Source organism: Neltuma alba, unplaced genomic scaffold (genome assembly GCF_004799145.2).
Source record: "Neltuma alba isolate B1F8T4 unplaced genomic scaffold, ASM479914v2 tig00012116_pilon, whole genome shotgun sequence".
In the NCBI taxonomy this organism is placed as follows: Eukaryota; Viridiplantae; Streptophyta; class Magnoliopsida; order Fabales; family Fabaceae; genus Neltuma; species Neltuma alba.
Window position 1 is genome coordinate 307275 of NW_021636668.1, and position 19469 is coordinate 326743.

Genomic DNA, 19469 nt, shown 5'->3' on the forward strand with positions numbered 1-19469 from the left:
ACCAGATGTCCCGCCGTCCGCGATTCGCTGCCCTCATCCTATCCTCAACATGGGTTTTTGGTCCCCAGCGAGAGGAAAAAAAAATTAAAGGCACAGGAAATGCGTTTGCCGGGAGTCGAACCCGGGTCTACTGCTTGGAAGGCAGTTATCCTAACCGTTGGACTACAAACGCGACACGTTGGCGAGCGAGGAAACTATCAATATAATTAGTATTAAAAAGTGGAGTTTTGTGATCTTAACTGAATTATGGGCCGCAGGTGGCATTGGCAACTCGGCTGTGTGTGCGCGCGCGCGATCCGATCCATTTTGTTGGAATTAATTAGGGCGAAAGAATAATTAGAAAACAGTGAGTGTTGAGCTTGAGTCAAAGAACACAAATTGTGGGGTGTGTGAATGCGGTGGTATCTTTGTTAAAGATGGGTCAATGTTTAGATAGGGCTGATTGCACAGTGGAAGTTGATGAGAGGGCACGAGGAAGACAAAGAGGAGAGATTTGGGGAAATAAAGTAAGAGAGAGAGAGGGGTAAATTAGGGGAGCAATGTCCGAAGGGAAACACCTGAGGAGACGACATATGGGAATGGTTGAAGGGCTTTGTGTAACCCTTTTCAACAACACCCCCCCCTCCCCCCTACACTTCCAGTTATAAATATCCTCATCTCCCAATTTCATATTAATATCCAAAGGCAGCAATTACTTACCAACTTACTTGATCCCCACTTGTATGTCCTCCATTATTCACTCATCATTATATTATACATTCTAGTGATACATTCTCCGTACATATTTATATATGTAATGTCATGCTCTACACTTCATCACTGTCCTCTGCTTGGAGAATCATGTTGCGTTAGCCGCTCCATTCTCAATTCCACACCATATCAACTGATAAATAATCAACACGACATTATTCAATCAGTACTATATTTTAAATGTTGCGATGGTCGCCCCATGACATGGTTAAAACCGGCGTACAAGTACGAGGCAAAATGGAATTACGTACTTAGGTAAGAGAGAAAAAAGAATGCAAAAAATCTCAGATTGTGGGAGTAACAAAGGAATATATGAAATATCTTTTCAATCTCTTTTTTTTACTTTTATCTTGCCGTAAATTAAGAGGATGCTTATGAAGGAAATGATCAAGTAGTTAAGGCGTAACGCGCGTTCAGGTTGAGTCAAAATTGTAGAGAGGACGACGAAGCTATGCCTTTTTGCCAAAACATGATGAATGATGTTTGTGCTAAGTACTCTAGTCGGAGAATCCTATACCATTTTTACCACGTTATTAATTGATCTCACCGCTTTTCATCACGCAGTCATCACTGTTCTTAACTGCGAATAATAAAAAGAACCTTACAAAAGTTAGGTGCGGTGATTATATCTTTGACCTCCCACCTAAGCATATTCGCTTCATCACTTGTATTTGCATGTATACAGATGACACATGACACATAAAATTTAAGACTTTTTCGATGAAACATGGTAAAAATATAATATCTTGGATCCGCTACTACCAGAGTGGTATATAGATGTCAATCGTAGTAATCATTAATCAATAAATTAAGGCTACATACGCTGGGGAAAAAAATGTTGAGGAATGAGATGTTAATGGTCAAGTAGGATTCGTACGAGTAGCAGTACTCCTCCTGTCCTAAATATAAGACTTTCATACTAGTGTGTATAAGGCTCTTATATTTAGAACTGGAAGAGTAGTTTGATTTTGATAACTCGAGTGACTGTATAAAAAGGAACATGCATTTAATTAATGAATTCCTGTTTGAGAGCGCCGACCATTTCTGAAAGGACCTTACTTTGATCCTTGCTTACCAACTTTGACTTACCAACCACGACCCTCCAAGGAGGCGAAATTCTGTCTGCTGCTTCATTAACTCCTATATACTCCAACCATTATTATTATATTGCTTTATGCTACCAAAATACTCATTCATTTTTTTTCCTAAATTAATAAAAAAAGAATCCCCCGAAATATATATACTATCTCCGATTAGGGTCGGAAGTGATAATTTATTTACGTGCAACCTTTTATTACGAGTATATCTTTATGCTCAACTCATCATCTCAGGTTCGAAACAAAATTAAGAGGTGATGAATTAGTAAGAAATTGAATAACTTGATGACCAAGAAAGAAAGATGGAAGGAAGAAAGGGAGGCGATGGCGGTGGAGGGGAAAGATGAGGAAAAGGATGGGAAATGACCAAAATGAATGAGCGCCGACGCCAAAAGCTATGAGCTCATGCTCTCGTACCGAACTTTTCTAATTTTATCCCCCACGCGGCAACCCTTTATCCCTCACTTGCCTACTCAAAACTGCTCCTTATTCCCATTTTTTTCCCACACCCAATCAAATGCTCCCTTAATTTCAAACTTTCGACTTAGATTAAATCTACTGCATGTCTCATCTTTCACATTAACTCACAGAACACTCACTCCACGTCTCTTCCTCACTCATCAGTCCTTTTCCTCCCATTCCACCATCCTCCTCTGACTCCCATGACTTCTTCCCCACGCTCCTCCTTTTATATATACCCCTTCTTCCCTCTTCACCTTCTGCTACATCACCGCAGAACCCCTCTTCCTTCAATGGCTCGCTTCTTCACTTTTCTGCTCATCTTCTCTGTTCTCTCTGCTTCATTCTGTTCCTTTTCCGAAGCAAGAAAGCTGCGCGTTGGTGGACAGAGGAGCCGCCCCATTGTTACTCCACCGTCGAGGGACAGTTTGTTTCTGAGTGCCCTTCCCAAGGGCACGGTGCCGTCCTCTACGCCCAGCAAAAAAGGGCACGCCGCGGTGGTCGACGAGAAACTCGTTGCTCGTCATCTTATAGTCATGGATCGACTTCTGCGCTCTGTTCCTAGCCCCGGCGCTGGTCACTAGCTTCCCCTTCTCCCTCCTTTTCGCTCCTCACCGCATTTTTTAATTTGTTCAATTTTGTGACAAATTTGAATTCCTTCCATGTATTGCAGAGAATGAATGAGAATTAGCTAGATGTATGCACCTATGTAAAGCTAGTATATATTGGTCTCTGTGTCGGGACTATCTGTAATCATTCCCTTTTAGATTATGACTAAATTAGATAAGCATATTAGCAGGGTACGGTTTTGAATCCCACATCCTCGGATTTATGTCTTGGCAAGGATGCAAACTTTTGCATGAGTCGTTATTGGTCTTTCCGGGAACAGAGGGATTCTCAAAAATCTGGTCAGCTTGATATCAAGGTGGTTTCATAAAGGAGATATACTTTCTGCAAGCAATAATCTTCATTTTAATTAAAAAGGGAAGAACTTTTGAGATCATCCCCATGATATACTAACGAATCTGAATAAAAGCAGCCTTTGGATTCGTGGAATGATACCCACCATTTTTTTGGAAAGTAAAGTGGGTGTGTATTTTCAATGTTATGATTGCAGAGCAAGAAAGGAGGGCATCGCTGGATGAAATTGGAAAGATTACAACACGTACACACACATTCGTTAGTTTAGCTTTAGCGTAAGAAAGACGAAACGCGTCTAAGACCGGGCTTGTTTGTTGAAGGGATCACCATCGAATGTAAATTATACTATTCCTTGCATGTTTATAGTGGGTTTCAGAGTTTCATTAGTATATATATATAATATAAAATATATAAGCATAAAATATGATGGGTAGATATGACTTATATTTTGTGAAAATAGTACATGCCAACACATCAGTTTTTTTTTTTTTTGGAAAAAACAGGAATGGGAAGTATGGGTCAACGTGGGAGCTGGTACGTGTTGACTTCCGTGTCTTCTACTTGGACTAGAAGTAACATGGCTCCTCTTTAAATTCAACACAACATCGGATGCTCTCTTTTCTTCAACTTACATGTGTTTGTCTTTCTTAATAAACTAACAACAAAAACAATGGCTTACATGTTATCCCAAATATTGTTATTTTTATCCCGGATTTTAAGGGTGCATTATTGTAAAATTCTATCGGTGTATGGAGATCAGATGCGAATATAATATGCGACATCCGATGTAAAGAGCATACTTCTAACATCTGATCACTTTCATACAACGGTCTGGAACAAATTTTGGATCCATCCCTTGTACATGGGGCCTTTGACTAAATAGTAATCTTCCGGTCCTAAATATAAGACCCATTAATGGGACCGGAGGGATTACTACATTCTTCACGAACCTCAAAATTCATATACACACATGTATGTATATGTTGATTAATGATTACACTAATTAATGTTCATATGCCTATCTTAGAGAGATTTTAACAGAGGCAAGTCTGTTAGAGCTACACATGGTCATTAAGCATCAAGCGTTAGAAAAAGTTTTATCACATATTTTTCATCAGACCCTTATAAAAAGATATATATATATATATGAGTTTAATATTTTTTATTCAAAATTTACAATAAGTGGACCAATGAATTATTGCTATTTAAGTCCTCCTATTTGATAATAATTAATCGTGAGGATGTTCTTTTCATTTTGTTTTTTTAACTGCCACTCATACTTGGGGGTGAGAATGTAAGTTGCAGCTTGCAAGTTGATAATAGACGCCTCAAAAGACGCCTCATATATAAGTATCATATTTTGGATGTACATTCTGTTTTAACGAGGCACGAAACTATACAGCACGCACATGCTTAGACAATACTACTACTCTCTCTATTTCTTATTATAAGATCTTTTTTTTTAATAGGTTTATCCCTTTTTATAAGATCTTTTTGAGTTTGTCTGAATATTTAATGTATTGTTACCTATTTTACCCCTAGTTTAATGCATTTAATATATTCTCTTTCTTCATTTATCTCACTATTACTCTTTTACATATACCCATTTATATATAGGGGTATATTTAAAAAAAAATTGTATTTGCTATATATTAATTGCTTTTAACTAATTTTTATTATTTTTTTAAACTGCATAATTTAGTTAAAAAGATCTTATAATAAGGGACGAAGTAGTATACAGTAAATAATGTTAGATATCAAACATAAACTTTGTCCGCAAATAATCAATTTGAATGATAGAGATGGTGATAGTGATTAAATTAATTAAATTGGGTCAATATATAATCCAAGATAAATTGGTCGATTATTGAGTTACGTATTTGTATTTGCATGGTATTCTACTCCCCCACGCGAGAAATTAGACTATTGGAGTGAGCAGCTGGTAGAGTTTGAATATAATTCATTGGCTTTGCCGATGCATCACATCGGTCTAAATCAAAAAAAAAACGCGAGGCACGACGGACGTGGACTCCTATTGGAGGGCGCTAAGCCCTGCAACTAGACAAATAAAAAAGGATGATAAATATTAAAGTGTATATATATGAAGAGAGATGAAGGAAAAGGGAAGAGAGAAACGTAAGGAAAAAGATCGACCAAAGCGTCAAGAATGAGGTTAGCAGCATAAGGGCTCCACAAAACCGTCCTTCCCTCCAAAGTGGTGTTCACTGCTCACTCCACACTATCAACAGTGAAGCCCTGTTTCTGATTTTGCTGTCGCCTTAAAGCCTAACTCTCTCACACCACCACCACCAACAATATATGCACGCATCTAACAACTTAAAAAGCTATCCTATTGCTATATATATTCAATGATGTATAGTATATACTCCTCCGGTCCTTAATATAAGACCCATTTAACTAATTTGATTAGATTAAAGAAGTTAGGTAAGTTAGTTAATTATAAGAAATATAACACGTTTTTCCTAAAATACCATAATCATATTTCTTAATACCTCGTCTTTTTCTTCTACTTGATTATGGTTGAAAGGGTATCCATAGGGGTAATTTAGAGATAATTGATAAATATGAGAAATGGATCTTATATTTAGGACCAAAGCCAACTCACCAATTGGGTCCTATATTAAGGACCGGAGGAGTACTATTTAATTACTAGATATATATTTGTATAATGTAATAATAGCTTTGACTTCTTTCTTGTTACCTTTAATTAAAATTAGTGTTTGGTGCTGCTGATTAGTAGGTATAGCGTGGATCATTGGAACGATGGAAAGCCGTGTTCCTGCCATCTAAATTGCAGCTGCAACTTTAAGAAAACTATCCAGAGGGAAGTCTGCTAAATTTTCACCATTCAATATCTTCTTTTATACTCCCTTCGTCTCTCTCTGTTATTTTTATACCTTTGTCTCTTCTTATAATAGATAATCTGTCTCTAAATATAAAAAATAAATTCCTGTTGTTTGAAATTTTAAACTAGTTTTTTAATATACGTTACTTATTATTTATTTACAATAAACTCTCACTCGTTATCTTTCATATGCTCTCTTTTCAAATAATGGTGCAATTGAAGAAATATGTATATATCTAATACATTTATTATTTTTAACTAATATTTTGAAGTATATGATTTTGATAGTTGTTTTTTTATAAGCGAATATGTACCTATATCATTTGGAATGTAATATATATGCCAGTTTGGCTGCTCCCAATTAGTAGAAGTTTCTATCCCTGCAGGTTAAATGAATTGCGTTGATATAATCATATGAGATAAGCATAGCTTTTTGTGGCCATTAACCTCTCCCAAGTGGACCAAGTGATCTTAAGAAACCCTTATTGGAGTCTAGAGTGGTTAGCAAGTGCTTGTCACAAAATACTCTTTCAAGTTTTAGGAGATCATAATTAACTACCATTATGAAAATCCTTAAAAGTCTCGATCTATCGTTGACTTTGAGATTAATATAAATGCAGTTTCATTGCCTTTAAAAGCGGTGTTATGATACATGTTTAAAGGAAAATCAAATGGTGGTTATATTTAACAATGTATTGTAAAAATCTTATGTCAAGTTTCTTGTGTCTATTATGTCAAATTCTCCAATCATATATCATTATGTGTTTCTTTTTTGTTTCATATAAATTTATAATTAAATATTAATATTTTAGAAATATGACACATAATCATGTACATGAATATAAAAAAATTTGATGACAACATCGTTCAAAAATTTTTACCCCCAGCGGGTTTTTCTCCCTGCGATTTACTTGAAGCGTCAAAGTTGCAGTGAATGGTTCAAAACTTCAAATTTAATAATTCTAATTTTTTATTCTGACAATATTTTTATAAGACATAAATTCTGATTCATTCACTTTAGATCTTACACTTGAGCTATGACGTAGAGGTGAAGAAAATGAAAAGTGTGGGAAAGAAACTGCCTTTAAAAAAAAAAAAAAAAAACTGGCTCCGCTAATGCATGCCAGTCAGAAGTGATAGATATCTCTTTTTTCAATTCCTTGGTGTTGTTGGCTTTAAGAATTTTCTAAGCTCGTGACATCAATATTTCCTTAATTTCTTTTGCTCATAATAATAATAATAATTACTTCTCCATTGAACGTTCAAGTCAAATGTGGCATCCATTTCCATGATCCTTCCTCGAACTTTCTCAATTTTTGTCTTATTCTTTTGAAAAAAATCATTTTCCTCTCCTTTTTCTTCAATTCTTCGTTCCACCTACCCACGCCATACAGAAGTTGTTATAACTTTAATTCTTCCACTATATAATTATGATTGGATGTAGTCGGTCCTTGGTCTTAATTTTGTCTTCTTTTTTAATTAAGGATTATTTGATGAGATTAGCCAAAGCGCCATAAATGTTTCATACAACGCGAGCTCCTTTGTGATCTATAACATTATTATGGCGGTCGGCGACATCTTTTAATTTCCATTTTTCCATTACTTACTTTTATGTTAATCCTGTTTTAATTTTGTTTCGTATGTGTGTGTGTGTGTATTAAAACTAAAAATGCATATCTGTCTTTTAACCGTACACGAGATTTTATTTTGGTTTTTTAATTGCATAAAGTGGAGTGTCATAAAAAAATGTCAACATTAAAATCTTAAATTTTGATAAAATATTTTTTAATACTAGTAATATATTAAGATTAATTTTTTCCAAATAATAATGATTAGTACAAAAAATTATTATATAACTTTTTACATGACTAAAAGTACATGCTTTGTAAAACTAGGAGACGAAATTAAAATTTTGTAATAAAATTAGCAGACTAAAAGTATATTTTTTATTTTTTTCCCCCCCTATATCTGTTTTGTTATCCGTCCCTACAAGGATTCTTAATTAATTTCTTCTACCTGCAACATCAATGTAGATTTTGGACTGCTAAAGTGCTAGTGAAATTAATAACTAACCTGATAATAGATGTCAAATTAATAGAAAATAGTAATATCTACATTTGCATCTTCTAAATCATCCCACATCTAAACAATCAATCAACTTCGTTAATTAACAACTTGGGTTCATGCATGCTAACATCTAACAATTGCAAATGTCCCAATAATTTTCTAAAGGCAGTAAGTATATATAGTATAGCACTAAAGTCAGAGACGTGCACATGCTTATGCTTTGCTTGACAAATTGGCAAAGAAAATAAGAACCTTGAAAAAAGGTTCAGCCGGTGAGAGTGGGAGCCTTTGTTTCCGCAAATATGTCTTCAATCGCACAAATTACACTCATAAAAGCTCCTTCAACTTGTATCTCTTTTTCATTTGAATACCATTTCTTCTTCTTCCATTTTAGGGACTTGCAAAAGTAATTCCCGTATCTCAATGTTGATGTATCTCTAAGTTACAAACCCATTCACACTTGTGTATATATAGAGAGAGAGAGCGCCCACACACACACACACACACACATATATAGTTTCCTTGTGCCTAAATACACAAAAAGAGAAACAAAGAAAGACGAATATGGCTGCCATAGCAGGTGCCATTGCCAAACCTTTGTTTCTCTGCTGTGTTGTACTCGTGATGTTAACGGCGGCAAAAGTTTCTGCAGTTCGATACCATGGAAGCAGCGGAGTTTCTGTAGAGTCTGCAGGTGAAGCCAATTTTCATGTTCTGGTAAAGGGTCGTGTCCCGCCCTCAGGTCCAAGCCACAGAGGCCATCAACAACCAAATTATGCACTTCATTGCAACCAAAGGCGCCATTGAATTCATTTCTTATACACATACACATATACTTACACAGTGCTTGCCTTTGGTTTCTTCTGGTTTAATAATTATGTTTCTGTGAGTTTGTGAGTCTATGATCTTTTAAGAATAAGAGGGCGCATTTGGAATATAGCTACCCGGGAGAACATCTTTGCTTTTTTTTCGTTGTTTTTATATTTTGGATGCAGAAAGCTGTGAACAATATGATGTGTTGGTGGAAAGTAACTTTTTTTTTTCATTAAAAAAATTTGCAGTATGATGTAACAAGCAAAGCGAAGAAGAGAACTGTGTTTCGTGATTTTAAAAGCAGCAGAAGGGCTCCACAAAACCGCCCTTCCTTCAGAAATCAGAAGTGTCCACACTACACTCTCAACGGTGAAGCCATGTTTGTGATTTTGTCGCCTAAAAGCATAACTCTCACAGACACTATTGGTCTTAAACCAACGACAGCATGTGTCTAACAAAAGCTGTCCCCTTTCTATATACAGATCTTAAACTTAAAGCTCTAATGTGATTTTTTTTCACTATCTGTAACGTTATTACGGCGGGTAGCTAAACTCTCTTTTGCATTACTTAATTTTATGCTAATTTTGTTTCAAAATTTGTTCTATATATACAGTAATTTTTTTCATATTTATTTTATCCTACATGCATCCCGACAAGGGCTCTTAATTCTTCTAATTGTTAACATCATGTTTTAACTGCAAGGGAAATTAACTAATTCTATTTAATATCCAACTATACTAGAAATTAAATGACAATACGATTTTAAGTTTATTGGGTGAAAAGTTATTTTGAAATCTATCCGTTTACATCCTCTAAACTATCACACTTCTAAACAGTCAATAATAATTGTGCTGACAAGTTTGCACTAAAGTCAGGCACACATTTTTTTTTTTAATATATAAAAGGGGCGATTTCATTCAAAAGGAGCTATATAAATACAAGAATATAATCCCTATGAAAGAGGATTTACAAGATCAATCTGAAAGATAGAGAAATTCTTTCAAAGTGTAATGAGTTATATAACACGAAGTCTCATTTGTTGATTCCACAAGATCCGGATCTGGGAAGCAGGAAGCCACATTCGCAAATGTATGTCTTCAATCACAAAAGGCTCGCTTCACTCTTGTACATACATATATATCTTCTTCAGTTGAATATTAGCCCGTTTTCTTCCATTTTAGGGAGTTGTAAAAGTAATTATATTCTCGAATCTCGTATCTCCAAGTACAAACTCAGTCACATTTAATTGAGGTCCATTCCCTTTCAACCAAACCCGCCATTGAATTGAGCTCTGCATTCGCGCGTTTCTGTTTCTGTCAGCTCGTGATTCTGGAGTCGAAACTGGCGTACTAGTTCTTAGTATATCTAACAAATAAAATAACATGACATCAACTGGCCTATTAGCTCAGTTGGTTAGAGCGTCGTGCTAATAACGCGAAGGTCGCAGGTTCGAAACCTGCATGGGCCATTGTAAATAATTTTGTCCTTTTCTCTTTGGCGAGTAACTTGCGGTCTGAGTTTGTTCCGTCACCCCCAAATTTTGTGGGCCTGGGCTTAGGCCCATTTTGTAAGAGCATTTATTTACCTTGCATAATATCGTAAATATAGATCCAGATTTTGTGAGCCTAATTCTTAGTTTCTTTTCGTTCCTTCGTTCTTCCCCATTCCATCTCACGCATATTTGTTACCGCGCAGCACACATACCCTAGGCAATGACGTTTTATTATTCAATCTACTTTTACTTTGTTTTATAAATTATGATTTTCTTTTAAAAAAAAATAAATTACAAAATCTTTTTGGCAGTATTATTTTTATAGTTACATACTTACATGTTTTCCAATTTTGATAATATTTGTTATTATACATAAAATTATCTCACCAATTTGAGATAAAACATCAACCAATCTGGCTTTGTGGCGCAGAACTAAATCAAACCAAAAGGGAAACCTCTTCGGACAGAATAAAAATAGCAGTTTCAGATTTAATGCTCCTAATAAATGAAAGATATCATAATTAGAGAGAATGTAGTTTTTAAATTTATAACAGCCACCATCAGCATGAATGTGGTTGAACAATTGGCCCAGCATGATGATTCAATTCCAAACACATGAATGTGAAAGCTTGCGTTATTTAAATATCCAACTGCTTGTTTGTCTGCTGCCTCCATGGCAGGCAAAACTACTTAACAATTATAGAATCCTCTTTGTTCATAAACCAAATTGATCCAAATCAGATAGATATTATCCCATCCAGGACCTCAGATTAATTAAAGAGATGCGTATTTTAAATATTACTATATGTGAATGAGAGCTCAAAGTTGGAGGCCAGGATCTAAGCTTTTTCTGAGAAAAGCAGGACTGATTAAACTGTTTAAGAGGTGAGAGAAGATGGATTTGCCTTAAAAAGAATGGGTTTAGGAGTGAAGACCAAGCTAAGAATATCTTATTCATCATCCTCATTCAAAATCATCATCGTCATCATCATGCCACTTTTGCTTTTACTACATATTAAACTTCTCGTGGAATCTGGGCTTAAAAAATTGGTTAGCATGACCACTGAATCAGACAAAGATGGATGAAATTACATTTCCCCTGTTTCTGCCTTTATGCATTTAGAGAAAAAGAGTGACAGTAAAAAAAAACAGAATGATGGTAAAGTTTATATCTTATGTATACACACAAGACGTCCAGTAACATATAAACATTAAGAGAGAATTACAATAAGGTTCCATATAAAAAAAATTACAAAACAAATATCAAAGGTTGTTATTCTCTACTCTAAAACTTGTCATTACAGACTGCTCAGGTTGTTATTTGATCTTTAAATAGTTATTTTTCTTGTATAGGACTTGATTGTAATTTTTCTTTGTTATAAGTATTTTGTTTTTCTTCATTTTAATGTACGTGAAGATGGAATATGTTTGGGAACAGAGAATTGAATTCAGAGAGCAGCAGAGGATATTGAATAGTGTGTGTGGTAGCTGGCATGTGAGAATAGTGACGTAAATGAAACAGAGAAGGAACATGCATGTGGATGAGGAGGCTCAGTCTCAGAACCTCCATTCTGATCCTATCAGTCAGAGACAGACCTACCCACAAAGATTGAACCATCTTAAATTTTTGTAATAGTTTAAATCAATAATTTTTATCTACTTATTTCATTTTTTTTTTAAGAATTATATATTTTTTCCTATTTTATTTCTCCTTCACAGAATCACCTGCATTATCATTTCCGAACCCCTCCTCTTCCACTTTCATACTCATTTGCCTTTTGCTTATCTCTCTTTGGTTTAATGATCGCAGCTTTCCTCACCCACACTCAAACATGTTTATCCCTCCATTAGTCAACTTTATTACTCCCCACAGTCCAAATTTTTTGTAAAATAGATTTTCATACTTTTTTATCCGTCGTTTAACCTCCATCAAATAAATTAACAAAATAATATGATGAAATAAAAAATACAAACGACACAATATTTCAAGGATATGTAATTACTAATTCTGAACTTCTCAGCCATCATTGTAAGACTGCAGGCTAAGCCCACCTACCTTCTCTCCCTCCCCCGGGGCCCCATCCATGATCAATCATTGTCGTGCCTCCGTGGCATCTGCTCCAATTCAACACGTGGGTTTATGAAGTATCCCAGAAAAAATAACGAAGAAGAAGTGTACGATTTCCACTAACTGGAGGAAATCAGGGAAGTTCATAGCTCGAGTTCTCGAGTTCTCCTGATATTGCATAGGATTACCATTCAGCATGTTTCTTCTCAATTTTTTTTAAAAAAAATTTGAGCTCTGGTATTTTGTTTGCAATGAGTTCTTCACCTTTTAATTACCTATGCAATCCATTAAAAAAAAAAACAACTGAAATTGTCTTTCATCAACAAATGAACTAAACGAAATCAAATTTACAGAAAAATCAGCTCTCAATTGCAATCCCCTTAATTCGTTGTCTAGAGACTCTAAAATGCCAAAACTGGCACTAAATAAAAACATAAAACTACAGTATGCTAATTGACACCCAAAAAAAGCAATGTAAAGTTGTAAACCAGCATTTATTATAATCATATATCCAATGTCCATCTAACTGAAAGACCTTGTTCCTCGGAGACGCAACAATACCTCCATTATAGTACATGACAATTTACAGTTGATATTACTCTAACGACAATTTAAAAGAGGGCAAAAGACAATTGTAAACGGTGTATATATGTTTCATATGTGTATTACTCTAATGTGAATGTGAATATGAATGCCGGACCGTGTGAATTGGCGCGTCTTCAGACCAAATGTACAATCCGACTTCAATCAAAATATGTCTCAGCTACTAGCCGCAGAAACCACCGGAGACAGATACACCCGACTCTGTATCACCGTTTTCCCGATCTTGAAACCGGGAACCACCGTGAAACCGACTCGAAGATCGACTTCATCTGCGGTGGAGGCCTCCGCCGACGGGAACACTGAATCTTCTGCGACGCATGCCATATACACCTCAGAGAATCGAGTGTTCCTCTTGACCTGAAAAACTGTGACTTCTTCATCGAATGAGTATGCCAAAGAGTGTAATTCCCACACGCGCTTAGCCATCTCCGCAAATGCCACGAAGAAAGCAGAATCTGGAAATCCCCCCGAGTTCACCAGCTTCCTCTGGTTCAGGTTCCTGAACAGAGAGCACTCCATTTTGGCATGAACAAGTTGAAGATACTTAAACTTTAAGAATTTGGCGAAGGATGAACTTGGGTTTTGGGTTATGCATTGTTTTGGATTCAAAGACTTGAGCTTTCTGAATTTTTCGAAGTAGAGCTTCGGGCTATGGCGGTGTGGCTGATTGTTTACAAATGGTTCACTTGGGACTATGAAGTTCGGGTAGTTAAAGCCTTCAAACATCGTTATGCAGACGAAGGATTCGAAAGCGAAGCTTTTGTGACTGGGCTTGGCAAAAACTGCATCTGGGTGGATGAATTTAATAGCCGCTTCAAGATCCCAATGAGCAGATTCCATTTCTTTGATCATGAGTTTCGCGAAGCTTCTTACCGATCTTATAGTATGGTGAAGAAACTGAATGAAATGGGTGGGATTCAAAGCTGAGAACCGAAGATTTTCGAACATGGACAAAGCCCCACTTGAGTTTAGCTTCTTCTCAAGTGATTTATTAAAGGCAAGACGCTCCTGGAGCTGGTTTTTAAGCGAAGCAATGTCTAGTTCTTTATGGTCGGCTTCTGCTTCGAGCTTCTTGATGGTGATCTCATAAGTCTTCATAATGCTCTGCTGTTCTTGAATCTCTGCAAGCATCAGAGTCACTTGGGGTGAAAGATCAAGCTCTTTCTTCAGGAAAGCACGTTTCAATTCTGAGATAGCTCTTAACTCGTCCACAATCGCTTGATCAGCCGCTTGAATGGCATCGTTATTGTAAGGATCCTGAGCCATTTGGAGCTCTGCGTAGGCTGCTTTTATAGCAGTAACACCAGCGAAGAGCCTAGCAATAAGAGCCTCCATAACTGCTCTGTTTCGAGCTCTGTTATTATCTTCGTTCTTCTTCTGATTCTGACATGTGAAATCATCTTCCTTGAACCTCGCCTGCGTGGCCAGCAAGCAAATGCCATTGTTTGCTGCAATTTTCGTGGCTGTTCGAAGGCCGATGACCTTCTGAAACGTCTTGGCAAACTTCTTGCTCCTCTCGTTGATCGATGATTTGGGCCTTACAGTTTCCATGTCAGGGAAAACGATTTGTTGGAAGCATAAAAGACTTTAAGAAGATCTGCGGTAGTAGTCCCTGAGAGGCAAGAAAGGGAGAGAAAATGTTTTGGAAGCAAAGAAAGAAAATTTGGTTGGAAAAGCGGGCAGAAAATCTTTTGACTGTTAGACTGGGGGGAAATGAGTGGAGCCTGACATAGAACTCGTGTTATATTTTTTATTCTTATTATTATTATAACCAGAAAGAAAGAAAAAGAAAATGAAACAGAGGGGGGAAAAAACACAAAAACCATAAGCCGGGTAAAAAAGAAGGGGATAGGTCTGAACTTCTTGCTGATAGTGATCAGAAAGGGGATTGAAACAGAGGGAGTTTTGCAGAAGTAAGGCAGTTGTTTTGTTGTGCATTTATGGTACCATATGAATATACATACGCAGGGCTAACCAGAAGAGATATGATAACGAGTGGCCCCTGCTGTATTTGATGATGGAAGGCTATGATCTGATGGGCGGCCCCACCTTATAGTAAGGAAAATCACTAACAGGTCCCACAGAAGACAATTTATTACTCTGAGGTCCCACGAAATGTCAAAATCACTGACAGGTCCCAAGGGACCTCAGAGTAATATTTTCATTTTGTAAAATGACATTACTGCTCCTCATATTCCAGATTCATATTTGCTCTGTCATTACGATTTACAACCTCAACAGCGACTATTAACAACCTAATGAGAGGGCGTTAACAACCCTAGCAGTATTCGTTAACAACTTACTTTATAGAATTATATAACCTCTACATAAGAGTAAATTATAACCAAATAATATAATACAACAACTTTAACACTAAAATGGGAAGCTTTTTGATATCATTAAGAATTTTAACTAGATCCAATAGGATTATAGTAATATTTTAATGCGAATATCCATTTACAATCTCAACAGCGATTATTAACAACCGAATGAGAGGGTATTAACAACCTAAGCAGTAGCCGTTAACAACTTACTTTATAGAATTATATAACCTCCGCATAAGAGTAAATTATAACCAAATAGTATAATACAATAACTTTAATACTAAAATGGAAAGCTTTTTGATATCATTAAGAATTTTAACTAAACCCAATATGATTATAGCAACATTTTAATTCGAAGATCCATTTACAACCTCAATGGTGAGTATTAATAACCCAAAGAGAGCTGTTGACAATCTAGGCAGTATCTATTAACAATTGACTTTATAGGATAATATAACCTCTAACAACTATATAAGATTAACTTTAAGACTATTTAGTTATAGTTTAGTTAGTTATAGTTAGAAGTTATATTATCCGATAAAATTAGTTGTTAACAGACACTGCTAAGGTTGTTAACAATTCTCCTTAGGTTATTAATACTTACTGTTGAGGTTGTAAATGGATTTTCGCATTAAAATGTTGCTATAATCCTATTGGGTTTGGTTAAAATTCTTAATGATATCAAAAAGCTTCCAATTTTAATGTTAAAGTTGTTGTATTATACTATTTGGTTATAATTTACTCTTACGCGGAGGTTATATAATTCTATAGAGTAAGTTGTTAACGGATACTGCTTAGGTTGTTAATGCCTTCTCATTCGGTTGTTAATAGTCGCTATTGAGGTTATAAATGGATCTTCGCATTAAAATATTACTATAATCCTATTGAATCTAGTTAAAATTCTTAATGATATCAAAAAGCTTCCCATTTTAGTATTAAAGTTGTTGTATTATACTATTTGGTTATAATTTACTCTTATGCGGAGGTTATATAATTCTATAAAGTAAGTTGTTAACGGCTATTACTTAGGTTGTTAATGCCCTCTCATTCGGTTGTTAATAATCGCTGTTGAGATTGTAAATGGATATTCGCATTAAAATATTACTATAATCCTATTGGATCTAGTTAAAATTCTTAATGATATCAAAAAGCTTCCCATTTTAGTGTTAAAGTTATTGTATTATATTATTTGGTTATAATTTACTCTTATGTAGAGGTTATATAATTCTATAAAGTAAGTTGTTAATGGATACTGCTAGGGTTGTTAACGCCCTCTCATTAGGTTGTTAATAGTCGCTGCTGAGGTTGTAAATTGTAATGACAGAGCAAATGTGAATCTGGAATATGAGGGGCAGTAATGTCATTTTACAAAACGAAAATATTACTTTGAGGTCCCTTGGGACCTGTCAGTGATTTTGACATTTCGTGGGACCTCAGAGTAATAAATTGTCTTCTGTGGGACCTGTTAGTGATTTCCCCCCTTATAGTATGGTCATTAGCTTAGCTTGTGGGTGGTGCTTCGGCTGTTGGACAGCATGATGATCACCGATTGAGAGACTCCCAATAAGTACTCTGCTTTTTGTAAATTTCTTCTCCAATTCAATTCAAACATCCTATTTGAATTCTTAACGTTAAGTTACCCTTTCACAGGATATGTGTTTATATGTTGTAATAAATCATCTTAATCCTGTCATTTTTTGCCCCATTTGGGGTTGGTGAGAGGCTAGCTGATCTGAAGCAGGAAATGTTGAAAGAAAGCTGTGTTCAACTGTTCTTGACTTCTTGTTACCTTTCGGTATCACACCCTTGTGAACTTAATTTGTAACGTCTGACGTGTAACCAAAACATTAAATATAAATATCATTTTGGTGAAAACGTACACAGGTAATATATGCAAGACATCTTATATGTGTTGTCGTGAAGGCTGTCCCAACTCCCAACCCTTGTTCTTTTTGCAATAAACCAAACCTGTAAGATTACTCTTCCTCAGCTCCCATTTATGTTAGTAAACCATTTGTGTGTATATGTATATGCATATATATATATATATATACTCCTTCGGTCCTAATTATAAGACCCAATTGACTTATTTGAGAAGATTAAGGAAGTAAGTTAAGTTGGTTATTTATAATAAATAAGTGTTGTCATTCCTAAAATATCCTTGTTAATTAAGTATATTGGCTAAAACTATTATTATTAGAAGGATTATCTTGGAAAAAAAAAGCATAAATATAAGAAATAAAATGGATTGGGTCTTATAATTAGAATCAAATAAAAAGTCAAATGGAGTCTTATAATAAGGACCGGAGGAGTATATATAGATATCGAAATATTTCACAGCTTGTAATGAGAAACCCTAGCAGGCATGTGAGAGGTTTATTATCTCTTTCTTTCTTTCTTCGGCAAGTGGCCACGTCCGACATTCAAATTATGGCTTTATATTAATTAAGCTAAGTAAACATTATTAATCCCAGAGTCAAAATCATGGCATCGTATATTCTTAGATTAAAAACTAGTGGTGGTAATATATACTCCTATATACATAAGAGATAAGGAGAGGCTTCATTAAGGTCCTTGTCTATGATACTAATGTTGTCTGGGGGGGCCCATATCTCCAATAATACTTCTTTTTGGCTCTGTGTGTGTGTGTATGTATAATAGATAATAAATTAAATTTTGCGGGTAGTGTATTTGTGGGAGAAAGAAAAGTAGATAGATGGCATTAGGTGTGGGAAATAATGCCATTGGAGGCTTGTGGGAGATACAACTTTGGGATGGCAATAAGAATCATTCGTCGTCTTAGATTAAAAAAAAAACCTTATCTTTAATAATAATCATTTTGTGGCATGCAGCTTTATATATATATATATATATATATATATTTATATGTTGACAGCCTACTTCGTATTATATGTGTGGTTAATGATGAATTCTCTGTCAAGCTTTCCACTGTTGCAGCTAAGGTTTTTTCTTTTTTCTTTTTTTTCCCCCCCTGCACAATCATAACACCATGTTATATTGCACGAGCAGTGAAGAAGACGATCGTTTTCACAATATATATATAGCGTAACCAGGAAAAAAAAAAATTTCCTGTTGCAGAGAGATATGCAAAAACAGAAGTTATGCAACTACTCTCTGCCTCCATATGGTAAGAAGTCAAATTTTCAAAGGTAATTAAGCATTGAGAGAGGACTTCAATGTCAAATAATGCCTTTTATTTGAATTGCTCGGCTCAAATTTGGACAATATAAATTTAACAATTTTTTAAATTTGAAGCATATATAAAGAAAAAGCAAAGTGAGGTTAAGTAGGTTAAAACTAAAAGTAATATGTTAAAAGTGTTTGTATATACTTAAGTAGGTTAAATTTGAGGAATATAAAAAAAAAGTAAATGGAAACATTCTTACTTATGACTTCGATTATACTGAATTGATCAGCTAATTACTGCAAACCCAGACAAAAAAGAAAATGGAAACACTAAATGAGACAAAGTTATATAATACACTGAATTATTTGGACATGAAAACTCACCATATATTACTATACCACTTATTAATTACGTCCATACGAGTGTTATGACTTATATATGACTTTGATTATTGAATTGAAATAATATTCCAAAATTTGGAAGGCAAAATATGTGCTGGAATGAAACAAAACTATATGGTGGTGGATCCCTACGTTAATTAAGGCATGAGAATGATTTGTAATGAGTGGTTGGTGTCCCTGTAGAAGATTATACCGAAAGGAGTCTCCGTGAAGGAAATGATATAATAGCAAATATACATACAAATGATTTGGCGTAGTCATTAATCTCGCAAATGGCAAGCAACTCGTAAAAATATCACCCTTTCTTGTATTATTAACAAAAACCATCAATTCCTTAATCAATAATCATAAGACCTTTTAAGGTTAATCCTAGTATATGTATACTTGGGCTATCACTTTCCTGTGTGGGGTTCAATAGGGACATGTTGTCTTTAATATTATTTATAAAGACAACCCGAAT

General features: G+C 35.2%; 2 protein-coding genes and 2 non-coding genes across 4 annotated transcripts; 2 read left to right on the forward strand and 2 right to left on the reverse strand.

Annotated features, from left to right (window-relative positions):
- Positions 1 to 100: 100 nt before the first annotated feature.
- TRNAG-UCC (transfer RNA glycine (anticodon UCC)) lies at positions 101 to 172 on the reverse strand. Its single transcript has one exon. It is a non-coding gene; the product is annotated as a tRNA-Gly (tRNA).
- A 2209-nt stretch (positions 173 to 2381) lies between these two features.
- Positions 2382 to 3584, forward strand: LOC114722846 (precursor of CEP14). Its single transcript, XM_028908964.1, has one exon. It carries the CDS (start codon positions 2510 to 2512, stop codon positions 2888 to 2890), a length of 381 nt encoding a protein of 126 aa, XP_028764797.1. The 5' UTR covers positions 2382 to 2509; the 3' UTR covers positions 2891 to 3584.
- A 6783-nt stretch (positions 3585 to 10367) lies between these two features.
- On the forward strand, positions 10368 to 10441 carry TRNAI-AAU (transfer RNA isoleucine (anticodon AAU)). Its single transcript has one exon. It is a non-coding gene; the product is annotated as a tRNA-Ile (tRNA).
- Positions 10442 to 13008: 2567 nt separating this feature from the next.
- Positions 13009 to 14915, reverse strand: LOC114722850 (protein GRAVITROPIC IN THE LIGHT 1). Its single transcript, XM_028908969.1, has one exon. The coding sequence runs from the start codon at positions 14685 to 14687 to the stop codon at positions 13293 to 13295; it is 1395 nt and encodes a 464-aa protein (XP_028764802.1). The 5' UTR covers positions 14688 to 14915; the 3' UTR covers positions 13009 to 13292.
- Between the last annotated feature and the right edge of the window lie 4554 nt (positions 14916 to 19469).